The following is a 26,556-nucleotide window of genomic DNA, read 5'->3' on the forward strand; positions in this document are numbered from 1 at the left end:
TAATTTAAAAACTGCAAATGTTGGCTAAATCGCTGTGGTATAAGAGGAATAAAACACTCCAGGACATTTTCTCTTAATGGAAAACAGTAAACGTTGGGGTACATCATCGATTATTTCCCTAAAATCGCACGTCCTGACATGTTTTTATTCCTTACATTTATTTATTATAATAATAATAATAATAATAATAATAATAATAATAATAATAAACAGCATGTAATAATATGAGGCCATTTCAGGAACTGCAATATTAAAACATTACATATGATATTACGTAAATATTATTGTAACTGTTGAGATATACTGTATTTGCTGTTGGTCAAGTTGATTTTAGTTGAATTTTTGAATTGTATTTACGTGAACTTTGACAGATATCGCAACATTGTGTTTAGGTACGTAAAGGTCAGCGTGTTGTGGGCCAAGAGTGTCTCAACTAAAATCCGCAACAGTAAATTCATTCTTGTTGCTGATTGGCTACAGCGTTACTATTGAGTAACGCTGGGGTTATTTAGACTCCTTGCTCCTCGCTCTACCGTAGTAACATATGCAACGTCACATTTAAACATTTTCGCTAGGTTAGAGAGATATCGAACTAAAAATCTTTTAATCAGCAGTGAGTGTGTGAGGTTCAATAAGGACCGCCCCTTTGCTGTTTTGTTTCTCAAGTTGGTGTTGTTTTTTGTTTGTTAATGTGTTTTGCACTCACAGGTCTCCGAACCTGACTCAGGCAACCATGTTGAAAGTTTTTAATTAGCAAAATGACCCGACTACAACAACCACACAATCAATTTTTATACTTTTTTTGGTCCAAATCATGTCCGGGATACGGTCGAATCGAGGCTGTGGCTGCGTTCCATCAGACTCGGATGAGTTCCTCACCATCACTCATCAGTCGGTCGATCACTATCTGGTTAGCAAACACAGACATACATAACTATCTGCAGGCTTGAAAGTGGATTTTGCGCCTCTTCGACCTTCGGGATGACACACAGATGTGATTTCGGTACATTTCAGTGGAAATGGAGCGGCAAACAGCCAGCGTTAAGGTTAATGTGCAGTAAAGAGAGGCACGTACATGAGAAACGGAGATTGTAAAAGGAATGATGGAGCAGCAGCAGTGATGCGGTAACACACACGTGTATCAACACTGCCCCCTACAGCATTACTCTTATTATTACTCATATTTACACTGTTTATGTTATAAAGCATCTCATACTGTACATACAGTTCATGTTAATAATTTGATTTGTTGTACATTGTTAGAGACTAACATTAACTTAACTGTTCTGTGATTTTTACCTCCAGACACACACAAAAAAAGGAGCTGACGCACTTTTAAAGGCAGATTTACATATTTGACTGTTTGTTTATAATCAGATTGTTAAAGCACTTATAGAAACGCTTTCCAGAATTTATATCCACGTGTCTATCATGGCATTTTGTGTAAGAAATACAACACGTTGGGGGTGCCTTTATGTTAACTACAGACGCTGTAGCCACTGATTCCACCATGTTTTCTTACTGACACGCCCGCACCTTAGAAACTCGTGGCTTAAAGAAATTCCCTAGTTTCCCCACTGGTAAATTCCACTGCACGACATTGTGGGAAACGTAGGGAACCGTAAACCGACATGTTAATGATAAAGATTAATATGTGAGTGAATGCAATGGGGTATGAAGTGCACAACATAGACATTTATATCCTACCCTATGGAGTGAACATAAATAGTTCATAGGAAGGCATTTAGGATTGAATGGATCCATTAGTTTCCCCCAAATGTGAACAAAATTTGGGCAATAGTGTGAAGAAAAAACTAAACTTTCCCAGTACCTCGGCGATCCAGGCAAACAGACGACATGTGAAGGGAGATAACTGATTTATTTGGGATTGTTGATGAAACAGAAACATTGTTTTTTTTTTTTTTTTTCACTGTCGATCATTAAAAAGCCACTTAATAAAGAATTTGCATATGGATATACATTTTCTCCAAACATATCCACCATTCTGCTGGATGGACATCATGATCACTCTCACACACACATAAAACCAACATGGAAAAACCCTAAAACTTCTTAAACACACTGCACACCTTAAAACGACAAATAAACCCTTTACACACACACACACACACACACACACACACACACACACACACACACACACACTCTCTCTCTCTAAATAAAACAAGCTGCCTTTCTGAAAACCCGGCCCCCTTCTCTCTCTCTCTCTCTCTCTCACTCACACACACACACACACACACACACGGTTAGCTCATACTCGTGTATGAAGGAAATAGCTTATTAAATAAAACCTCTACGGACTACAAGAAGCTATATGAACCAGGGCTGTGTTCCAATACCACGTTCATAACACACCCTCGTCGACTTCCCCTACCTATTTGCCCTCGGCTGAATCCTAGTCACCGTGTTTAAGGTACTTTCAAGAATATCGGGAAGAGAATATTATCCAGAAGGCAGGAGCGCTAACAATTATTTAAATTTTATAAATTTTTACTAGCTAGCATGCCGGCTCGTTAGCAAAACGACTCTGGTACTTTGCGTTTTCGCCGTAAAAAGGTGAACACAAGACATTATTTCTGTTTAAATGGTTCAAGTAGTAAGAAAATATTGGCTAAGCACCAGGAAAACACTCTACACACGCAGAACCTATGACTGTCGCTAGAAATACAGCGATCTATCTAACTTGTCAGCTTTGCCATGGTTATATCCCCGTCGCCATTTTAACGATTGTTACGTCATCGTGTTCGTCTGAGGGACGAGGGATTAAATACCCAGAATGCAGTGCAATCGAATGTCATTTTATTTATTTATTTAAACGTAGGGGATTACATAGTCAACCATGACTACATCTGTACACGGTAGCTAAAAGAACGTCACTAGTTTGCACTGCTAGCTTTTAAACAAGCTAGCTAAATTCCATGGCAGCAAGCACTACACTCTTCTCTACCGCTGCAAGCGGCCACTCGCCCGTTACGCATGAGGACAAATCGTCGAGGATGCGTCTTAAAATGCATACTGTAACGAAGGAATAGTCTTTCCACCTGAGCAAAACCTTAGGAAATCTCGGTTTCAAATCTCTACACACGCACCAACACACACACACACGTACACTACACACTCCTCTATGCACAGAACATACAACCCTCTTTACATCTACAAAACTTAAACAATAATAAAAGAAAAAGAGATTACGTTATATTTTATATAAATAAATTAAACTGATTAAGGAAGCGGAGCTCAGAGACGGCCGGGGTGAAGTGCTAGTGAAGGATGAAAGGCAGCTCGGAGCTGCAGCATGATGAAGCACGATGAAGCAGGAAGTGCTGAAGATGCAAACGGGAGTCAGTTTCCAGACAAGTGGAAAAAAAATAATTTTTTGTGTTAGAGACAAAATTCGAAAAGTGCTTTAAAAATGGGTGCCAATATTTTTAGTCAGTCGAGGGACGATACGAACAGAGACTCTCAGAACAGAGGTCCAAGGTCGGTGAAGTCGCAGTCGAACAGTTCGCTGATGCCCTCGTGGTCCTCCAGACCGAAGTGGTAGTCCTGCGTGTGGGGCGGAGACAAGCTGATGAAGCTCTCGATCGGAAGGCCAAAGGGATCCGAGCCAGAACCAGAACCGGGACCGGTCCGATCCAAAAGGAAGTCTGACGAGCCCAGAGTCAAGGGGTCAAAGTCGGCAATCTCACTCATACCCGAGAACGGGTCCAGCATCGACTCTGACAATAGAATATTCAAGTTAGTTAGTATGTGTGTGTGGACACGGCTTTATATCTCGTGTCCCCACAAAGCCAAGGACATCGCACATTTTTTACCTTACGGAGACGAACTTTTATTTTAAAATAAATAAATAAATAAATAAATAAATAAATAAATAAACAAACAAAAGGGGTGACTGGACGAGAACCTCGTAAACGTGGTTTCATTTCAACCAGTCATATACGACCTTTCGTTACTCGTGCACGGAATGTGGTGCGTCTGGCGAACGCGTATTTAAAGCAAAGCCGAGCACGTAACGCGTAACTCACACAACGGATTCGATTTTCACACCGATTTGCGCGTTAGTTAATTTTCTGCGATGTTGTAATCTCAAGCACTCACCTGTCTCATTCACTAAAGGAAGTGGGGAGGTGTTCGGGAGCGTCGGCGACCTCGCTTCCTGTGCGGACGAGGCCGGACGAGGAGGGCTGTGGGGGGACAATTTTGCAGGACTGCAGCCCGTTACAGGACTACAAACTCCAGAACTGTCCTCAGGACACAGGAACACGTCGATGGGCCCCGTAGTGCTTTTCAGGGAGATCTGGTACCCCTGTGCAGCCCAAATCATCAACCATTCATTTCATTTTTATTTTAAGAGGTGCTAAGATTATAACTGAGGCTCTGGCGCCAACTCACAACTGTCGCGTCACTAGAACAAACGTTTGTTTATTACCTCACTGGGCTCGGTGACTGTCATCTGCGTCTCGGGTGGGGCTCGGATCACGATGACGATCTGATCCGGAGGGTCCACGGTGCTGCGCAGGTCCTGACACCTCACGTACCCCATCGTGGCAAAGTGTTAAAGATGAAATCGCACACAAAGTATTCTGATCTCGATCATCTCGACATGTATGGTAACTGCTTATGTGATTTATCGTTATGTGTTGTGTATACAAGTGTTTTAAAATATTAGCACCTGGGAGACATGTCCCGTAACACACACGCACACACACGCACGCACGCACACGCACGCACACACACGCAGGAAGGATATATCTTATTCTCTGAATCCTCAGTGAGGAGGCGGAGCTGCAGGCTGCACTTGTTAATGAGTTCGTCCAATTTATCTTCAGCGTCGGACAGTTCAGACACTTCTCTCTGTAACTCTTGATAACGAGCGACTGAAGCACCGTCAATACGGCTACCACTGTAACACACACACACACACACCAATCACGGTGAAGTAGGTATGGCCCATGTCTCTGTCCGTCACCGTGAAGTAGGCTTGGCCTGTGTATCTGTCAGTCACAGTGAAGGAGGCGTGGCCTGTGTATCTGTCAGTCACAGTGAAGTAGGCTTGGCCTGTGTATCTGTCAGTCACAGTGAAGGAGGCATGAACTGTATCTGTCAGTCACAGTGAAGAGGGCGTAGCCTGTGTATCTGTCAGTCACAGTGAAGGAGGCGTGGCCTATGTATCTGTCAGTCACAGTGAAGGAGGCGTGGCCGATGTATCTGTCAGTCACAGTGAAGGAGGCATGAACTGTATCTGTCAGTCACAGTGAAGGAGGCGTAGCCTGTGTATCTGTCAGTCACAGTGAAGAAGGCGTAGCCTGTGTATCTGTCAGTCACAGTGAAGGAGGCGTGGCCTGTGTATCTGTCAGTCACAGTGAAGGAGGCATAGCCTGTGTATCTGTCAGTCACAGTGAAGAAGGCGTAGCCTGTGTATCTGTCAGTCACAGTGAAGGAGGCGTGGCCTGTGTATCTGTCAGTCACAGTGAAGGAGGCATAGCCTGTGTATCTGTCAGTCACAGTGAAGAAGGCGTAGCCTGTGTATCTGTCAGTCACAGTGAAGGAGGCGTGGCCTGTGTATCTGTCAGTCACAGTGAAGGAGGCGTGGCCTGTGTATCTGTCAGTCACAGTGAAGGAGGCGTGGCCTGTGTATCTGTCAGTCACAGTGAAGGAGGCTTGGCCTGTGTATCTGTCAGTCACAGTGAAGGAGACGTGGCCTGTGTGTCAGTCACAGTGAAGGACGCATGGCCTGTGTATGTCAGTCACAGTGAAGGAGGCGTGGCCTGTGTATTGTCAGTCACAGTGAAGGAGGCGTGGCCGATGTATCTGTCAGTCACAGTGAAGGAGGCATGAACTGTATCTGTCAGTCACAGTGAAGAAGGCGTTGCCTGTGTATCTGTCAGTCACAGTAAAGGAGGCGTGGCCTGTGTATCTGTCAGTCACAGTGAAGGACGCGTGGCCGATGTATCTGTCAGTCACAGTGAAGGAGGCATGAACTGTATCTGTCAGTCACAGTGAAGGAGGCATGGCCTGTGTATCTGTCAGTCACAGTGAAGGAGGCGTAGCCTGTGTATCTGTCAGTCACAGTGAAGGAGGCGTAGCCTGTGTATCTGTCAGTCACAGTGAAGGAGGCGTGGCCTGTGTATCTGTCAGTCACAGTGAAGGAGGCGTGGCCTGTGTATCTGTCAGTCACAGTGAAGGAGGCATGGCCTGTGTATCTGTCAGTCACAGTGAAGGAGGCGTGGCCTGTGTATCTGTCAGTCACAGTGAAGGAGGCGTGGCCTGTGTATCTGTCAGTCACAGTGAAGGAGGCGTGGCCTGTGTATCTGTCAGTCACAGTGAAGGAGGCGTGGCCTGTGTATCTGTCAGTCACAGTGAAGGAGGCGTGGCCTGTGTGTCTGTCAGTCACAGTGAAGGAGGCGTGGCCTGTGTATCTGTCAGTCACAGTGAAGGAGACGTGGCCTGTGTGTCAGTCACAGTGAAGGAGGCATGGCCTGTGTATCTGTCAGTCACAGTGAAGGAGGCGTGGCCTGTGTATCTGTCAGTCACAGTGAAGGAGGCGTGGCCTGTGTATCTGTCAGTCACAGTGAAGGAGGCTTGGCCTGTGTATCTGTCAGTCACAGTGAAGGAGACGTGGCCTGTGTATCTGTCAGTCACAGTGAAGGAGGCGTGGCCTGTGTATCTGTCAGTCACAGTGAAGGAGGCATGAACTGTATCTGTCAGTCACAGTGAAGAAGGCTTGGCCTGTGTATCTATCAGTCACAGTGAAGGAGGCGTGGCCTGTGTCTCTGTCAGTCACAGTGAAGGAGGCGTGGCCGGTGTATTGTCAGTCACAGTGAAGGAGGCGTGGCCGGTGTATTGTCAGTCACAGTGAAGGAGGCGTGGCCTGTGTATTGTCAGTCACTAATTAAAACTAAAATGAAATTTGTAAAATTGTACTTAAAAGAAAAATAAAGAAAGTAAAAAATGTGATGCAGAATTTTACGTGTGTGTGTGAGAGTGTGTGTGAGAGAGATCTCTGACACTCACAGCCACTGAATGTTGTTCTTGGATTTCTTGGAGATGAGATGAATGCCCTCTAGGACGTTGGTAATGTCGTAGATGCGTCTCTTCTGGACGTCCAGCACCTGTGAGGCCCAGTTCAGGTCCACAACGCCGTCCGGAGACTGAGCCAGCAGGTCCAGGAAGCGTTTGGTGGTGAGGTTCAGGGACGTGTCATAGCGTGATTTCTCCGTGCTTAGCCGAGGGACTGGGGACAGAAAGACGAGAACATGTTCACATGGCTGACTGACCAGGAACACAGTGTAGAGTAATGAGCAACATGCACGATTATCAACTGGCGAAATTATATTTAACACCAGCGTGTGTGTGTACCTCTGGGACGTCCAGGTGTAGCAGGAGGAGCAGGACATGGTGGAGGTGATCTGGTAGTGCTGATGTACTGGTGATCATTGTCCAAGTCCAACTTCCTCTTCACCTGCACACACACACACACACAGAGGGTGAAATGAATGAGGAAGAGGAACAGGAAGAGGAAGAATAAGTGAATGAAGAAGGATAAGAGTGAGAGGAGAGGAAGCAAAACATCATGAGAAAGAAGAAGCGATGCTCGGTAAATGTTATTATTATGAATTTCAGTATGTGTGTGTGAGTGAGCATGTACGTGAGTGCAGTAGCCTTTCTTTGTCAAATATACAGCACAGTAAAATTCTTTGTCTTGCATATCCCAGCTTGTAAGGAAGTTGGGGTCTGAGCACAGCGTCAGCCATGATGCAGCCCCCTGGAGCAAAGCGGGTTAAGGGCCCAGTGGCAGCTCAGCAGTGCTGAACCCCTGACCTTCTGTGCCACTACTGAATGTGTGTGTGTGGTATCGACGTGTGGCTCGACGTGGTGTGTGTAAAAGTGCGTGTGGTACCGGCGGGCGGCCCGGCATGGTGTCTCTACGCTGCAGTGGCATGGTGCTGTGCGGCGTGGAGAACAGCAGCAGATCCGTTCCTGCGCTCCGGGGCTGGACGAGTTCCACGTTGCCGCATGCTGGAGAGATTATGACGATCTGATGATCTGCGCTCAGGTCGATGCTGCCGCTGTTCAGGAGAGTCTCAAAGTCGACCAGGAGATCCTCCGAGCTGTGAGCAGAAACCACCGTGTCCGCCATCCGAGATGTGGCCTTTCACCTTTTCTTATAATAACCAGTTATATCAGCTTCCTGTCTTCACAGTTTCACAGATGATGATGAGAGGGAGTTCAGTGGCAAAATCTGAGTCAATTTAAGATGATATTGCCGACCCATTTGATCACTAATCTGAAGTGCTTAATGATGGTTGTTTTTTTTGTTTTGTCTTTTTTCCAGATTTAGAACACAAAATTCTAAAATATCTATCTACAGTTCTTTATGACGTTGTTATACAGCAGATTTGTAGCTCACATTATTTAATACTCATGCAATCTTACTTTAATTGTAATGAATGAGATTAAGCCTCCTTTGTTTTGGCACTACCTTTCGAACACGCATGCAGTTTAAAGATTAAGTGTAAAAACTGAGACATAAAACGACACTAATGCACGCTAACATGAATGCATATTATGATTTGTTTTTATAGTTTATATCAGTTACAATCACGTCAACTTCTAGACAAGCTCAGGCCTATTCGGCAACAAGCACTGTAAAGGGAAACAGGCCGAAAAGCTTAAAAAAACGAACTTTTTTGCCCATTTTCAAAATGCAATCGCTCAAACTTTCATGCAAAGGCAGGTTCTACAAATAAAAGACACAATTCTTTAGAAAGAAAATGTAAAAGATGCGGATCTGACAGCACAAAAGGAGTTTCTCTTTCAGGACTTCCTGCAGCTCGTGATGTTCTCAGCTCATTCAGGAAGTTTGGCCGGGTTTTAGGAGAAAAAACGAACAAGAAAACAATCCTCCAAAGCTCACAAGTGTAAATATAAAGCTCCAGAAACGCTCAGATGTACTTTATATCCGCTTTAAGTGTCCAGGATTCAGTAAATCAGCTCGGTGTTTTCCGCATCAACGTCGCGCGCGCGGTTGTTTTTGTTGTTGTTCCAGCTGATCGGAAACAGAGGAGCCGATTTTCACGCGCCAAATCCTACTTTGCCGCGAAAAGTGGCACGTGCCGGAAACACGCGAGGCGATTGGCTGAAACGCGCCGGAACGTCAGAGGCTTTCTGCTTGGTGATTGGCTATATCGTCTTGTCAATCATCACGGCCCTTGACCACATAACCCTGTATTAGTAATATACTCGCCCACCATTTTGTTGAAATGTTCACTGAATTTATGTTAATTTTTATTTTTCATAGAAAACATTAAACATTAAAGCTCTCGGTCCTGATTTAGAAAATGTTAAACTCTCTATGTAATGGATTATTGATTGAACAGGGCGTGGTGAACCAGTGGGGTCATCTGTTTTCAGGGGAAAATTTGCACAAAATGTCGCCGGAAGGTCACCAGATGGCGTCGTAGACTAATCTGCATATTCATCGATTTGTTATGATTATTACCATATCGGGTTACAAAGAAGGAAGATTTTATGAAGACACTTAATTGAATGGAACAAGAGAAAATAATACATTATAACATATTTCTCACGCAAAGATGAATCTTTGGTCACGGCACCCCAAACTATCGATGTATTTACACAATTTTGAACAAAACAAAGCAGCGATAGCTTTGAGTCAGGGATCAGACACGATGGAAATGGTTACAGAGACAATAACTCACTTTTATTACTGTAAATGTCACCAAGAAGAGAGTTTAAAACGAAGTACAATGATGTGACGAACAACAGTGTTCAGTGATTTGTTATTGGGAACAGTGGTGTAAAATACTATAATAAACAAACCAATAAATAAGTTGATGCATGTGTGGTAAAATTTTTAAGTACTTGTTTATATTTTCCAACTTGTGATATTTAATTGTTATTTGTAATGCTGTAATATAGCTACACCCCTGCTATTGATTACAAACAAACTAATAATGAACCTGTTGTTCCTTCAAATAAAGTTGAAACATGCATGGTACAGATCCATCCATCCATCCATTTTGTATACCGCTTATCCTGCAGGGTCACGGGGAACCTGGAGCCTATCCCAGGGGGCATGGGGCACAAGGCAGGGTACACCCTGGACGAGGTGCCAATCCATTGCAGGGCACAATCGCACACACATTCATATACTATGCATATACACAGCCTACCATGCATGTCTTTTGACCAGGGGAGGAATCCGGAGTACCTGGAGGAAACCCTTGCAGCACGGGGAGAACACTGAACACACTGTAGGTGTGAGGCAAACATGCTTAACATTAAGCCACAGTGTGGTTTAACAAATAAATAGTTGAGTGAATAAAATAAAATATATATATATATATATATATATATATATATATATATATATATATATATATATATATATATACACACACACACACACACACACTATATATATATATATATATATATATATATGTATCTATGTATGTGTATGGATTTTACCCATCAGTCACCATTTCTCCAGTTCTACACCAGACCACAAGATGGCGGTCAAGCGCGACACACTAGTGAGCGGCCTACCGTAGAAGAAGAAGTAGAAGCCCGCGAATAAAAACGACGAAGAAGACGCGGTTTAGCGTTGCTGCTGCTTGATTACAGGGAATCCGCTATCATCTTCACCATGTCGCAGGCGATATTCGAGGTGTTAGAAGGTAAAACTTTGCACTTTTCTTGTTGTTTTTAAATCTGGAATACCTGCTGAATTGATGTTTCTCCTGAAAGCGCGGTTTTTGTGCGTTTGTGTTTGTCTCTTCCGTGTTTTCCTTCCGAGAAAAACAAACAACAAACGCCTGTAAATAAACATTGCACACCTTCTTATACTGTTTACATCAACCTACAGGATGTATATTTAACACGGATAAAGAATATTGGCTGTTATTGAGATTTTGTCATTATAAAGTTGCGTTTGTATTGGATATTTATGCTTTCAGTATTTATAACATACGGAGAGAGTGGGAGAGAGCGCGCGAGAGTATACACACTTATTTTTTACACAATGTTTATTAATAGCAGTTCTACATTCCTGTAATGCTTTGTCAATACTGTACATGTATTTGGTCATGCTAATGAAGCTTGTTGAATTGAGAGGTTTTATTTACACCCTTTTATCAACACATTCATTAAATACTTAACATCTGTTCATGTTTGTCTTCTTGGTCTCTCTCTCTTCTTGTAAAATTGTGTGGTCTTAAATGCATGTTTCATGTAAAATCAACTTAAATCAACAGTTTTCTTTTATAATATTTTAATCTTAATCCCTAAAAGCAGCTGTTTCCACCTGAGCAACATGAGCAGAAAACCACAAACTAAACAAAAGTCTCTCCACATGATGTGTAAAGTTTGCTTTTTAAGACATATTGGTCACACATTAACATCTGTGTGACTAAAACGAAGATAAATGTGAGCATTACTAAAGGATTCGAGACAGCAATTAAAGTTGAGTGTGTGTGTGTGGAGAATTTATATTTTTACCTGAACAAAATGTGCACATAAAACTAGATACAGTCCTTTAATTTTATATTATGATATTATGACATTATTCCTTCAAAATGAACTACAACAGCTAGAGCTAAGTGTGTATAAATATGTATATTTTTATTTGAATGATTTTAAAAACAGGAAGGAAAACCAATCGTTTAACTCCGTGACTCACTCACATAAATGCAGTTTAAGCATTTCATTATTTCTACAAGTTACGGTAACTTATCCTGTTATGTATTTCTCTCATTGCAATGTTTTTTATTCTGAGTGCATTGCTCATGTTGGTCGTTGCAGCTGTTTTCAGTGATGATGATAGATAAACGATGCATAAAGCTGTTCATTTACCTGCGCATTAATGCACACTAACACGTGTATATCGTTCAGGGTGAAGTTTTCTTTTTGGATATTAGCAGTGATTTTCATTTTCCTAACTAGTTTTAATAAACTTGCAGGAATGGACAATCAGACGGTCCTTGCTGTCCAGTCCTTCCTGGACGGTCAAGCCGGCGTCCCTGATCACAGCAATCAGAACGTCTCCGGAGCCGCCATCCAGCCGATGGGTGAGTAGAGTGACGGTTTCAGCGTAGCCGTACGTTTTAATGTAGAACTTTACATACAACAGTCTCTAGAGTTTACTCAGGATCAAGAGAACACATCCAGTGAGCAAGAGCACGGTCCGAGTAAAAGTCGAGCGTGAGAGATTGGGGGGACTGCGCCAGGGCTTCCACGTGGAGTCGGTTAATATCAAATTTCAAAACACCGGTACGGATCGTCATTTAATTTCTATGACATTTTGCTTATGTGCCGTTTTATTCTGGTGCGATGAATCGGGCGCTCGTCTCACACGCACGTGCTCTACGTATGTAAATATTTCCAGTTCCAAGGGGGACCCCCCCCAAAAAAAAATAAAATAAAAATTCCAATCTTCTCCATTTGTTACAGGATTGGATACATTTTTTTTTTTTTTTTTTTCCCCTCTCCTCAACTCTCCAAGATCCTGATTTTATTATTTTTCTTTTTTTAAACTATCTTTTCATTTGCTTTTATCTCGCTGTCCACTCTGGAGTTTGCTGGTTTATCTATGTTAGTTCGTGAAAATGTGACGTGACAGTTAACCGCTTCTCTCCCTCTCCACGCCTCGATCACAGACTTAACGTTTCCTGTGGGGTTTTTTTCTTTCTCTTCTCCCCCCTTTTCAGACATTTTATTTGATCACTTTCTGCGCTTCTGGTTAGTAAATTTCAGCTCTGCACTAGCTTGTACAGACAGTGCGTCGTCATGTCCAGAATAGCGGTTTTAAATCCTCTTTGCTTGTTTGCAGATGATGATGACGTCTTCCTGTGTGGGAAGTGTAAGAAGCAGTTCAACTCCTTGCCGGCGTTCTTGACTCACAAAAGGGAGCAGTGCCAGCAGAACACGCCCTCGCTCGCCACCGTGTCACTGGCATCCAGCAGCACTTACACACCTGTACCCTCGGTCAGCGCCGTGGCACAACCTCCGGCCAACAGACAGGTACATGTTCTCTGAATACTCACCCGCAACGAAGCGGTACTGGTGATCTGTAAACGATACTAACAAACAAAACAAAGGTGAAGGAGAACTATAAACAAAAAATGGTACGGTGATCTGTAAATGAAACTAACAATCGAAAAGGTACAGGTGAGCTGGTACAGGTGAACTCTGAACCCGCATGACACTGGTGCTGTTTAAACAAACAAACCAAAAAAGGTGAGGGTGGCCTTACTCCAAAAACAAACAGGTGCCGGTGAACTGTAAACAACAAAATGGTACAGTTTGTCTTTAAAAATATCTGAAAACCAAAGGTCCAGGTGGTGATGGTTTAAAATCACCTGAGTACAAACTGGGACTGGTATCTTTTAAAATCACACGCACAGTGTCTTTATTCTTGCTTGTTCACATACAGATCAACTTTATTATGATGATATGCCGATACTTTGTACACACCTGCAAACACACAGGTATGAATATATAGTTGATGTATATTTGTAATACATTTCCTGAGCGCCGAGGAACCCTACTGGTGAGTTTCACACATTTTTCCAACACATAAGTGAAACATCTGAACACACATGATACTGGTGCTGTTTAAACAAACAAACCAAAGAAGGTGATGTGATCTTACACCAAAACAAACAAAAAGGTGCTCGCGATCTAAAACCAAACAAACAAAGGTGCCGGCACTCTTACACCAAAAACAAAAAAAGTGACATGATCTTTAAACAAATCAAAACTTAAAGGGTGTGTGTAATTTTCCGTGTACTTCAGGTTTTTTTTTTTTTCCCCCTTCTTTCTTTGTGCAGGTGTCGACGTACATCACGGTGCCGCCGTCTCCTCTCACACACACCCTGGTGCAGGGGAACGTTCTGGTGAGCGACGAGGTTCTCATGTCGGCCATCTCGGCGTTCACGTCCATGGACACACCAGTCACGGCCATGCAGGCTTCCTCTCAGGTACACACCATTTATCTGCCATAGATGCTGTAACCTAGCATTGACACTGCCTGGCTTTTGTAACTAGTGAAAGCGTGGTTATTAGGACTCCTGCTGATGTTTATTAAAGCCTGGGTATGGCATTCGTTATTGTTATTCAAAGCTTCATGCAATAATTTGGAATAATACTTTTTAAACCCTTTTTTTTTTCTTTCTTTTCCACAGAGTAATTTGAGCCTGCCCAGTACAGCATCATACCTGCAGCACCACCCACAGGCCTCTCAGCCCCTCCCACTGGCCCAGGCTCCACCCCTTTCTGCACAGGCTCCCACCAGTATCAACAGCTCCATAGTGCAGGTGTACAGCACACTGCCCCCGATGGCTGGAGGAGGAAACGCAGAGGTCCACACGCTCGGCCTCCAACAGTTCCAGTCTGTTCAGGTGTGTGTGTGTGTGTGTGTGTGTGAGCGAGAGAGATGAGGTTACAGTACTGGGACCCTTCTCATCTTGTTGTCCATCATGTTGAGAGTTAAAGATACTGACCACAGAATGTTTGTGACAGTGTAAGTGTAATGTGTCGTAAAGTAGAACTGGTGATGCAGTCGGTACTGACAGTACTGTATACGACGTTTCACCACCTTTTACTCAGTGCTTTTTATTTTAGAACAAATTATTTACACTTCCACCTGCCTATTGATTCTTTCATTTTTCTTTCATTCTTGCTTGTCTTTTTGGCACTTGTCCTTTCTTTCTTTCTTTCTTTGTTTTTGTTTTTGTTTCTTCTTTGTCCTTTTTCTTTTTTTGTCCTTTCTTTCTTTTTCTTGTTGATTTATGCTCTCTCTCTCTCTCTCTCTCTCTCTCTCTCTCTCTCTCTCTCTCTCTCTCTCTCTCTCTGTGTCTCAGGGTGGTGGTGGTCAGTGTGTGGACAGTCAGACTGCAGCCTTCAGCAGCGCTCCCGTTTACAGTTCGGCTAAACCGGCACAGAAGCTGAAGAGCTGCAACAGCACCGTGACTCTGAGCGAGCTGAGCGAATACGACAAGGTCATCATCCCCAAAAAGACCCGCAACTCCAAGAAAGGCCACGAAGGTAATGGAGAGCGCTTCGTACACCATTTTTCATTTCATTTAAAGGAGCAGGTTGTCATTTTCACAGCCTTTAATTTGCCTAAAATATGCAGAGCTCATTTCTGGGCCAGAAACATGGGTACGAAAGGCTGGATTCAGATTCACTTAATGGCAGATTTAAATCCCTGAAAGTGTCAAAATAAATACACATCATGCTTAATACATACGTGTCACAGGAAATGGAATTTATATTTATTAACCCTCTTACCCCGTATGGCCGAAAAACCGGCTTGCCCGTCTTTGATCTATTCCCGTAAGGACGATTGACCGGCTTGGTCGTCTATGCCAAATCCCTGTAAGGCCGATATAGAGGATTTACAGTGTAAACGTTATCCCCGTAAGGCCGGTGTACTGGCATTAATCTGCTATGATTCCTTACTTATTTAATTATCATTTTTTGACCCGGAAGGTTGATGACGTCACGACGTGATTAAGTTTTTACGCCGGCATTACGATGAAACTGATCCAAGCGTGAATATTGGTGTAATAGAAGTGAACTAAAAATGCCAAAGCAAAAAGCTAATCGTGTTCCAGCTAAAGTTACACCTACAGTGAACACAGGTACATCTAAAACAGTGGGGGAAAAAAAGAAAAAACTTACACAGGCGAGAGCGAGGATTCTAGATAGTGACGGCAGTGAAAGTTCAGGTGATGTTGAAACCGAAACTGATAGACGCAAACTCTCCTGATTCAGACCCTGATCCGTCTTCATCTTCAGCATCAACCAGTGTGACTGACACTGCAGGGGTCTGGAGTCATAACGGGACCATTTCTGTGCATTCGTGAAAACACTACCTGCTGGTCTGTTTACCACCAGAAACTTGACTTTTGGTGCTAAAATGCATTTATTTATTTATTTATTTATTTATTTATTTATTTATAAAGGCATTGACCACGCTGATGCTCGTATGGTACTTCTAAATGAGTAGAAGGATTTTAGCGAGCATTTTTCTCGTAATTTCTCTAGTTAAGAATTGTGCTCCAAGTTAATTAAACACTGAACTGCTTCATTTCCAAAGTAATATCACACAAATTCATTAAGTTGTTTCAAGGCCTAAAATTGTTACAATTAAAATGTTGACTTTGGCCCAGGAACTCAGGGTTGGCGTGCTGTTTCTCTGGGGAATATAGGGTTATGGGACATAATACTGTGGGAACTTAGGGGTAAGAGGGTTAATTTAAAAAAAAAAGTTATTCGTGTGTAAAAACCCACAAAAAGCAGTACGTTCTACATGGCATTCACTTTGTAATAGCACTGCAATGTGTTTGTGTTGCAACAGATTTCTTTATGGATAATGTTTTGTTTCTCAGCAGGTCAAACAAAAGCCAAAGGTCAGAAGCTTAAGTGCAATTTCTGTGACAAGGTGTTTGCTAAAAACTTCGACCTGCAGCAGCACATCAGAAGGTAAAGAAGAAAGTCTTCTTCCTCTTGCGTCACGTTCGACCTCGCGTCTTCCTCTTGTGTCACGTTCAGCACTGTTGGTCCATATCATGTCATTTATTTTGAACAATAAAATAAAAAGTGAAGTTCATAATGTATTAAATGCATAGAAATATATTTTTCCAATCTTTCTATTCTGGGCTTATAATAATGATGTTTAGTTAAGCACACATCACTTCCTGTTGCAGGAAGTGAAACCAATTATATTTAATCATTTATTTTTCTTTTTGTCCTTCCTTTTTGTTTCATTTTTTTTTGTCCTTTCTAGTTTTTTCTGCCGTCTCTTTCTTTTTGATTTTTTTCATCATTTTCTTTAAGTATGTGAGAGCGAGCTATTAGACTTTCTGGATTTCATGGATATTTATTTAAAAAAACAAAACAAAAAACAAACCCTGTGATCTTGTCCAGTTCGGTTTCACTTCCCAGTTTCCCTCCTCTCGGCGCTGCAGTCACACAGGCGAGAAGCCGTTCCAGTGCATCGTATGCGGCCGAGCTTTCGCCCAGAAGTCCAACGTGAAGAAGCACATGCAGACGCACAAGGTGTGGCCAGCTGGAGTGCACAGCACTGCGTCCAGACTCCCCGTAACGGCAAAAGCGGTCCCGGAGAACACGGCTCAAGGTTCAGACGGACACGAAGAAGAACATGGTAACAGCTTCCGTTCACGTCGTTATAGTTACATTTACGGTCAGCGAGGACTGAGACGGGCGTCTCCGAGGAGATTGTACAAGGCTGATCCTCTTTTCTGTTCTCCAGGAGTTCTGGATCAGAGCGAGACTGAGCTCACGTCTGAGGTGAAAGGATCCAACCAGGCCCGAAATGAGCGGCTCATTCTCATCGACAGCTCGTACCAGTGCCAGTTCTGTGCCGCAAAATTCAGCAGCTACTTCCAGCTCAAATCCCACATGACCCAACACAAAGACGAGCAGGTACGTCGAGCAACACGTCCCACGTGTGCTGGATCAGTGTTTAGATCCTATCATAGCCCAGCTGTTCTCCATGCAGGTGTACAGGTGTGTGGTGAAGGCATGCTCTCAGACCTTCCAGAAGCTGGAGCTCTTCCTTGAGCACATCCGCTCTCACCAGGAGCACCTGACCTACCGCTGTCACCTGTGTACCAAAGTGTTCCAGTCTCTGTTCGAGCTCGGCCTGCACCAGTACTCACACAGCTTCTGTCCTCAGCAGAATACGCGCAAAGACACTGCTTACTACAGGTCTCTCTCACACACACATACACACTCATGTCTGGTACACACTGTATACACACACACCCATGGCATTTTTGCAGATGCTTGCTAGGATTAGGAATAAATATCAGATTTTGTGTGTTAAAGTTGTTGTTGTTGTTGTTGTTGTTGTGCAGGTGTAATAAGTGTCAGAGTAAATACTCCACACAGGAAGCTCTGGAGCAGCACATCCTCACCGCCTCACACAACTTCCCCTGTTCACACTGCCACAAGGTACGAGTGCCGTCACACACAACACTTTACTGTGCGCCGCATAAGTATTCACCCCCCTATTTGAGCTAGGGTTGTACAATATTACTTTGCTATGATATAAAGTAGAGATCAACCGATTATCAGTTTTACTGATTATTTAAGCATTTTCCCATAATCCGTTATCGGTTTTATAACATTTGAAAATGGCTAAATGGCGCCATCTTGTGGGTGTGTTGAGAACTGCGCACTATTGTAGTATTGAATCTGAGGAGAAACGAGTTAGCAATGGTGTGCACAGGTAGCGTATACTTGCTTTGCTTTAATTAATAAACTTTAACGTAACAGCCATTAATGTACAAATGAGATGTTGCGTAAAGTATATTTATTAGGGGTGTCACTGAAAAATGGTCAAAATGTCTTATTTTATCGAATGAAGTATCTGATTGCTCAGATTATTATATAGGCTCACAAAGATTTCTTTACTGTTAGTCTTCTAACTGTGTGTGTGTGTGTGTGTGTGTGTGTGTGTGTAGGTGTTCCCGTGCGAGCGATATTTCCGGAGACACCTGCTCACTCACGGCGCTGTTGGCAGATTCAAATGCCAGATCTGTAAAAAGCTGTTTAAAACGGAGCACTACCTCAAACTGCACACACAGATACACTCGGGTACGCATGTGTTCTGCGCTACGTAAGCAATAAAATCCTCCACGTTGTGCCGTTACTGTACACCAGGGTGGTGTGATGAAGAGGAGTTACTGTTCTTTATAGCCAAAAACGCCAAACACAACCAGTCACGTTAACGAGAAACCATAAAGCATAAACTCTTCTGTTTTGAGGAAGTCGGAAAACTTGCAGCGTTAACAGCATGACCTCAGTCTGTTTAAAAAGTGCTGACGTTTGAGACTCCTTCCCTAACAATAACATGACACACTGTATTTCAGGATGGAGAGGGCTGGTGAGGGAATGATTGTTTGTAGCTGCTATAGTACGAACAGGAGCTAACTCGTCACACGGACGTTCTACAACGTTAAATGTAACTATAAAAGGGTAAACACCTTGTTTAAGTTAGGACGTTTGAATTGTCGTCAGATTGGAAGCTCGTCTTCATCACACCGACTGCATGAGCCCAAGTGGGAGTGTGTGGATTGTTTGTTCATTTGGAGTTGCACAAATACTGTAAGCACTAATAAATGAGCATGTTCTAGTTAGGCTTGGTTTAATTTTCTGTTGTAAACTTTTTTTTTGGTTGTGATGTGTTTTTTTTATTATTATTATTATTATTATTATTATTATTATTATTATTATTATTGGTGATGTGGTGTTCGTACTCGTCCACGCTGCAGGTGAGAAGCCGTATAAATGTTCGGTGTGTGAAGCCACGTTCAACCGCAAGGACAAGGTTAAGAGACACATGCTGATCCACGAACCCTTTAAGAAGTACAAGTGTCCTTTCAGGTACAGCTCCAACCTCACACACGGCCAGGATCACGTTAACCTGGAAACATAACCACTCGCACACCTTACACACACCCTTTCTGCCCCAAGAGCAGATTCTGATTAAATACGTGTGACTGCCAGAGAGAGAGAGATGGACAAAATTAAAATGTAACAAAGGGAAAGTCAGATAAAACAAACACGAGTTATAACACAAAAAACGCCAAAATGATATAAAAATAAAACTATACCAAAGCAACAAAACAGAAAATGATCTAAACTACAAAGAAAATAAATGCAAAAACAAGATAAGATGATGAAAAAATCAAACAAAATGTAATGACTTAAAGGCAAATAACATAAATTATAAAACAAAAAAAGCCATAATATGAAAAAACTATACAAAAAACAAAATAATACATAAAATAAAACACAATACAAAAAATGAAATGTGAAGGTTAACCCAATGCAAAAACAAATTAAAGTGATTTAAAGAAGATTAAATGTTACAAAAATAATGACAGTACAAAAAGGAAGACAAAGCGTAATCCAAAAATAAAAGAATGCATCTCATGGTGCTTTCGTTAGAGTAATAAAATGGTCAGAAGTAAAATTGGTCAATAAAATTAATTAAATAACTGTAGTGATCATTTATTCAAGATATTACCTGAGACTTTCGGTGTGTATTGTCTGTCTGTATTTTGTAGTAGTCTATGCTGTATAAATAGGTGCATTTTTGTGTGTGTGTATAAGGACGCATGTTGGCTGCACCAAAGAGTTCAACAGACCAGACAAGCTGAAGGCACACATCCTGTCTCACTCAGGTACACTCCATTTGCCTACACACACTTCTCAATACATGGTGTATATAAGGCGTGGCCTCTGCGTCTGTCTCTTGGCGAAGGAGTTAAAACCCTGTATTTTTCCATATTGCCACGCTTCCTCTAATAGTTTCATTGCAGGCTTGTGAGTTACCTGAAATTAGCTCCGCCCCCCTGCCAGAGGCAATTTTTTTTTTTTTTTTTATTACTGCTGTGATTCAGCATGTGGCCAGCAGAGGGCTCTAACAATTACACACTGCACCTTAACTCATTTCTTTCAACTGATAAATTTCCATGCACTGATTGTGTGTACATGTGCACAGGCATTAAGCCGTTTAAGTGCCAGTTCTGCCAGAAGAGCTTCAGTCGGCGTGCACACATGCTCGAGCACCAGCGCTCTCACACCAACAACTACCGTTTCCGCTGCTCCACCTGCGCCAAGGGCTTCACCCGCCTCAAATACTACCGTGAGCACCGCTGCCCACTGACCGCCGCCTCGGACACCACCACTGGAACAGCTGGAGGTTTTTTATTTATTCATTCTTACTTTTATGTGTTATACCACAGGTATAAGGGAAATAAAACACCTCAGGCTGTGCTTGATTATAGGAAAATAATCAACATTGCAGTAGTAACTTCACTCCATCACACCGCCTGCTTATTGATATTTAAATAGGATATCATGGGAACAAATAATGGGTAAAAATGAAATTAATGACTAATCAGAATTACGGAAAATTCTAAATTATGCATCATATTCGCTGATATTCTGAATTTGTGTGTGTGTGTAGGTGGACAACCCACAGCCGGAGAAGCAGATTACACAGACGCCCCGGATGAAGATTATGACAATGAGGAAGAGACGAGTGAAGGTGGAGTTGTGGGAGCTGAAATGGGAACAGGAGCTGAGATGATGAGAGGAACAGATGAGGAGGATGAGGAAGAGGAGGAGGAGCGGAATGAAGGATTGCAGGGAGGTGGAGGGGCTGATGAACTGCTGGAGGAAACCGTATTCGGCTCTACGGCTCATTGACGTCTGTTCAAGTCGTCTGGTTTAACAGGAAATCCGGCAGCACAAAGAGGGGGGGGCAACCCCCAGATCGTACTGGCATGTCGATTTGGTTTCTGCAGCATTTCCATAAAACAGAACGACAAACGGAGCTAAAACGCTGAGCTACAGCAACGTATGAATTTTTACTAAATATGTTACAAAGAATCGCGATCTAAGAGAAAAAAAATCATCCGGCTGTACTCATAATCCTGTGGAGCAAGCGCAGAGACTGACCTGAGAATGATCGATGCTAACTGTTCCCTTGTGTCTGGTTACGTGCTTTCACTTTACAAATGTACCTTTAAGTCTCTGTGGTGCAACTGAAATTCTACACTGTGCTAGTCCTGACTGGTTTAGGACTGACTTTACACCCTGACTTAGCAACGAACTCTCGTTCATGAATGTATTTGTTTTATATTAAAAACGTTGCATGTTTTTAAAAAAAAAAAAGTTATTTTCTCGTTGTAGAGAAGAGATGAATTGCTGCTGTAATAATGATCAGTGGGTTTTTTTGTGTGTGTGTGTGGCTGAATGTGTGCCCTTTATGACTGTAAACGAGATGTGAAATTGGTCCAGCCTGAGTTCCGGGCTAACTGCAAATAAATGAAAGGCTGTGCAAGATGAGTGTTTCACTTCCTCTCTGTGGTGTGATTCAGTCGCAGCACAATTTAATCTGTTGTACGGAAGTCATATTTATTTTTATAAAATTTTGTCAAAACGATCGAAGTTTGACTATTTCAGAAAGTGCAGCACTGAAATAATGTACTGATGATAAATGTTTTAATACAGACCGCTCACTGTGAAAGTATATCCTCGTACTGTTTTTTTTTTTTCTTTTTTTTTCTTTTTTTTTTTTTCTGCATTTTATATCAATGAAAATACTTTCAAATGCTGATTGTATTACTTACCTTACTTTACTTTCTTTTTTACTTGCGTCTTACTTGCGTTCCTAACTGTACTTGTGTTACTCGTTACTTATGTTCATGTTTACTTGCAGTCCTTTCTTTACTGACTAATTGCATTACTGTCTATATTTGCTTACTTGTTTGTTTACTTGCATTACGTTTACTTGTCAGTTTGCATGGATGACTTTCTTACTTGACTTTGATTATCTATTTTATGTACTTATTACTTTTTAGCTTTACATACATCACTCTGCTTTCATTACTTTTACTTGCACCAGTTTGCTTGCGTTACTTTCTCTACTTACATTTGCATGACTTTTTAACTTGCGTTACTTGCTTGAATGTTACTTTGTTTACTTGCATGCATTACTTCTTTACTTGCATTATTGTAAGTTTACTTGTCAGCTTACTTTTACTGTTTTATTTATTTACTTGTTACCTATTCTAACTACAAGCATTACTTACTTTACTTATTTTGCTTACATATGTTACTTTCTGTACTTGTTTCTGTTTTCTGTACTTGCATCAGTTTGTGTTGCTTCTTTATTTGTGTTAATTTAAGTTTACTTGAGTCAATTTACTTGCATTCCTTTCTTGTTATTTACTGGAATTACCTTACTGCTTGCATTACTTTTTTCTTACTATTACTTTATTTAATTGTTACCTATTCTATCTACTAGCATTACTTACATACGCTATTTACTTTCCTTGTTACTTAAAATAAACACAAAATAAAGTTTACTCATTACTTTCCTTACTTGTTACGTTCTTGAATTACATGCATAAATTCATGCGTTACTTTCTGTACGTACTTATTACCAATTGTACCTTCTAGCGCTTACTTTACTTGTTAGTTTTTCACGTAAAGTAAAAGCTTCTTTACTTGTTCCCTATGTTACTTGTTCCCCATGTTACTTTACTTGTTCCGTGTTACTTTACTTGCTTTACTTTCTTTACTTGTTCCTTATTTTACTTTACTTGCATTACTTTCTTTACTTGTTCCCTGTGTTACTTTACTTGCTTTACTTTCTTTACTTGTTCCCTGTGTTACTTTACTTGTTCCCTGTTACTTTACTTGCAGTACTTACTTTACTTGTTCCCTGTTACTTTACTTGCAGTACTTTCTTGACTTGTTCCCTGTGTTACTTTACTTGCATTACTTTCTTTACTTGTTCCTTGTTACTTTACTTGCATTACTTTCTTTACTTGTTCCTTGTTACTTTACTTGCATTCCTTGTTCCCTGTGTTACTTGCATTAGTTACTTTACTTGTTCCCTGTTACTTTACTTGCAGTAGTTTCTTTACTTGCAGTAGTTTCTTTACTTGTTCCCTGTGTTACTTTACTTGCATTACTTTCTTTACTTGCATTACTTTCTTTACTTGTTCCGTTACTTTACTTGCATTACTTATTCCCTGTTACTTTACTTGCATTCCTTGTTCCCTGTGTTACTTGCATTACTTTCTTTACTTGTTCCCTGTGTTACTTTACTTGCAGTACTTTCTTAACTTGTTCCTGTACTTGTATTACGTACTCCTTTCTTTACATTATTAACTTGCCTTACTTGTTACCTACTTTGTATATTTTCAGTCAGTGTAAAAACTAATTTGTATCCTGTTTTCCTCTATTACATCAGTTCCCTTCTTTTCCTTGTTAACACACCCCAGACACTTAATCAGGGTTGCATGTACACCAAAAATCAAAGACGTTACTTTCTGTACGTACTTATTACCAATTGTACCTTCTAGCGCTTACTTTACTTGTTAGTTTTTCACGTAAAGAAAAAGCTTCTTTACTTGTTCCCCATGTTACTTGTTCCCTGTTACTTTACTTGTTCCCTGTTACTTTACTTGCTTTACTTTCTTTACTTGTTCCCTGTTACTTTACTTGCTTTACTTTCTTTACTTGTTCCCTGTTACTTTACTTGCATTACTTTCTTTACTTGTTCTGTTACTTTACTTGCATTACTTTCTTTACTTGTTCTGTTACTTTACTTGCAGTACTTTCTTTACTTGTTCTGTTACTTTACTTGCAGTACTTTCTTTACTTGTTCCCTGTGTTACTTTACTTGCAGTACTTTCTTTACTTGTTCCCTGTGTTACTTTACTTGCATTACTTTCTTTACTTGTTCCGTTACTTTACTTGCATTACTTATTCCCTGTTACTTTACTTGCATTACTTTCTTTACTTGTTCCCTGTGTTACTTTACTTGCATTACTTTCTTTACTTGTTCCCTGTGTTACTTTACTTGCATTACTTTCTTTACTTGTTCCGTTACTTTACTTGTTCCCTGTGTTACTTGCATTACTTTCTTTTTGTTCCCTGTGTTACTTTACTTGTTCCCTGTGTTACTTGCATTACTTTCTTTTTGTTCCCTGTGTTACTTTACTTGTTCCCTGTTACTTTACTTGCAGTACTTACTTTACTTGCAGTACTTACTTTACTTGTTCCCTGTGTTACTTTACTTGCAGTACTTACTTTACTTGTTCCCTGTGTTACTTTACTTGCATTACTTTCTTTACTTGCATTACTTTCTTTACTTGTTCCTTGTTACTTTACTTGCATTACTTACTTTTCTTGTTCCCTGTGTTACTTTACTTGTTCCCTGTTACTTTACTTGTTCCCTGTTACTTTACTTGCATTACTTTCTTTACTTGTTCCCTGTGTTACTTTACTTGCATTACTTTCTTTACTTGTTCTGTTACTTTACTTGCATTACTTTCTTTACTTGTTCCGTTACTTTACTTGCATTACTTATTCCCTGTTACTTTACTTGCATTACTTTCTTTACTTGTTCCCTGTGTTACTTTACTTGCATTACTTTCTTTACTTGTTCCGTTACTTTACTTGTTCCCTGTGTTACTTGCATTACTTTCTTTGTTCCCTGTGTTACTTTACTTGTTCCCTGTTACTTTACTTGCAGTACTTACTTTACTTGTTCCCTGTGTTACTTTACTTGCATTACTTTCTTTACTTGCATTACTTTCTTTACTTGTTCCTTGTTACTTTACTTGCATTACTTTCTTTACTTGTTCCCTGTTACTTTACTTGCAGTACTTACTTTTCTTGTTCCCTGTGTTACTTTACTTGTTCCCTGTTACTTTACTTGCAGTAGTTTCTTTACTTGTTCCCTGTTACTTTACTTGTTCCCTGTTACTTTACTTGCATTACTTTCTTTACTTGTTCCCTGTGTTACTTTACTTGCATTACTTTCTTTACTTGTTCCCTGTGTTACTTTACTTGCATTACTTTCTTTACTTGTTCCCTGTGTTACTTTACTTGCATTACTTTCTTTACTTGCATTACTTTCTTTACTTGTTCCTTGTTACTTTACTTGCATTACTTTCTTTACTTGTTCCCTGTTACTTTACTTGCAGTACTTACTTTTCTTGTTCCCTGTGTTACTTTACTTGCATTACTTTCTTTACTTGCATTACTTTCTTTACTTGTTCCTTGTTACTTTACTTGCAGTACTTACTTTTCTTGTTCCCTGTGTTACTTTACTTGCATTACTTTCTTTACTTGCATTACTTTCTTTACTTGTTCCCTGTGTTACTTTACTTGCATTACTTTCTTTACTTGTTCCCTGTGTTACTTTACTTGCATTACTTTCTTTACTTGTTCCCTGTGTTACTTGCATTACTTTCTTTTTGTTCCCTGTGTTACTTTACTTGTTCCCTGTTACTTTACTTGCAGTAGTTTCTTTACTTGTTCCCTGTTACTTTACTTGTTCCCTGTTACTTTACTTGCATTACTTTCTTTACTTGTTCCCTGTGTTACTTTACTTGCATTACTTTCTTTACTTGTTCCCTGTGTTACTTTACTTGCATTACTTTCTTTACTTGTTCCCTGTGTTACTTGCATTACTTTCTTTTTGTTCCCTGTGTTACTTTACTTGTTCCCTGTTACTTTACTTGCAGTACTTACTTTACTTGCAGTACTTACTTTACTTGTTCCCTGTGTTACTTTACTTGCATTACTTTCTTTACTTGCATTACTTTCTTTACTTGTTCCTTGTTACTTTACTTGCATTACTTTCTTTACTTGTTCCCTGTTACTTTACTTGCATTACTTTCTTTACTTGTTCCCTGTTACTTTACTTGCATTACTTTCTTTACTTGTTCCCTGTTACTTTACTTGCAGTACTTACTTTTCTTGTTCCCTGTGTTACTTTACTTGTTCCCTGTTACTTTACTTGCAGTAGTTTCTTTACTTGTTCCCTGTTACTTTACTTGTTCCCTGTTACTTTACTTGCATTACTTTCTTTACTTGTTCCCTGTGTTACTTTACTTGCATTACTTTCTTTACTTGTTCCCTGTGTTACTTTACTTGCATTAC

At 40.9% G+C, this 26,556-nt stretch overlaps 2 protein-coding genes across 4 annotated transcripts; one reads left to right on the forward strand and one right to left on the reverse strand.

Moving 5' to 3' along the window:
• Positions 1-1,860: 1,860 nt before the first annotated feature.
• On the reverse strand, positions 1,861-9,111 carry e2f1 (E2F transcription factor 1). Its single transcript, XM_017486341.3, has 7 exons — positions 7,925-9,111; positions 7,384-7,486; positions 7,039-7,258; positions 4,775-4,927; positions 4,454-4,568; positions 4,123-4,330; positions 1,861-3,740 (listed from the first exon to the last, which is right to left on the reverse strand). The coding sequence occupies exons 1-7, from the start codon at positions 8,162-8,164 to the stop codon at positions 3,484-3,486; spliced, it is 1,296 nt and encodes a 431-aa protein (XP_017341830.1). The 5' UTR covers positions 8,165-9,111; the 3' UTR covers positions 1,861-3,483.
• A 1,491-nt stretch (positions 9,112-10,602) lies between these two features.
• On the forward strand, positions 10,603-22,973 carry znf341 (zinc finger protein 341). 3 transcript variants are annotated; one of them, XM_017487583.3, is made up of 16 exons: positions 10,603-10,727; positions 12,009-12,116; positions 12,878-13,068; positions 13,878-14,027; positions 14,232-14,447; positions 14,910-15,093; positions 16,443-16,536; positions 17,022-17,218; positions 17,327-17,499; positions 17,576-17,784; positions 17,934-18,030; positions 18,543-18,675; positions 19,353-19,464; positions 20,197-20,267; positions 20,588-20,788; positions 21,056-22,973. In XM_017487583.3, exons 1-16 carry the CDS (start codon positions 10,697-10,699, stop codon positions 21,295-21,297), a joined length of 2,409 nt encoding a protein of 802 aa, XP_017343072.1. In that variant the 5' UTR covers positions 10,603-10,696; the 3' UTR covers positions 21,298-22,973. The 3 variants fall into 3 exon arrangements, with proteins under 3 accessions (XP_017343072.1, XP_053542373.1, XP_053542374.1); XM_053686398.1 differs by having other exon boundaries at positions 17,022-17,499; XM_053686399.1 differs by having other exon boundaries at positions 16,446-16,536; positions 17,022-17,499.
• Positions 22,974-26,556: the final 3,583 nt, after the last annotated feature.

This window comes from Ictalurus punctatus, chromosome 15 (genome assembly GCF_001660625.3).
Source record: "Ictalurus punctatus breed USDA103 chromosome 15, Coco_2.0, whole genome shotgun sequence".
Taxonomy (NCBI): domain Eukaryota; kingdom Metazoa; phylum Chordata; class Actinopteri; order Siluriformes; family Ictaluridae; genus Ictalurus; species Ictalurus punctatus.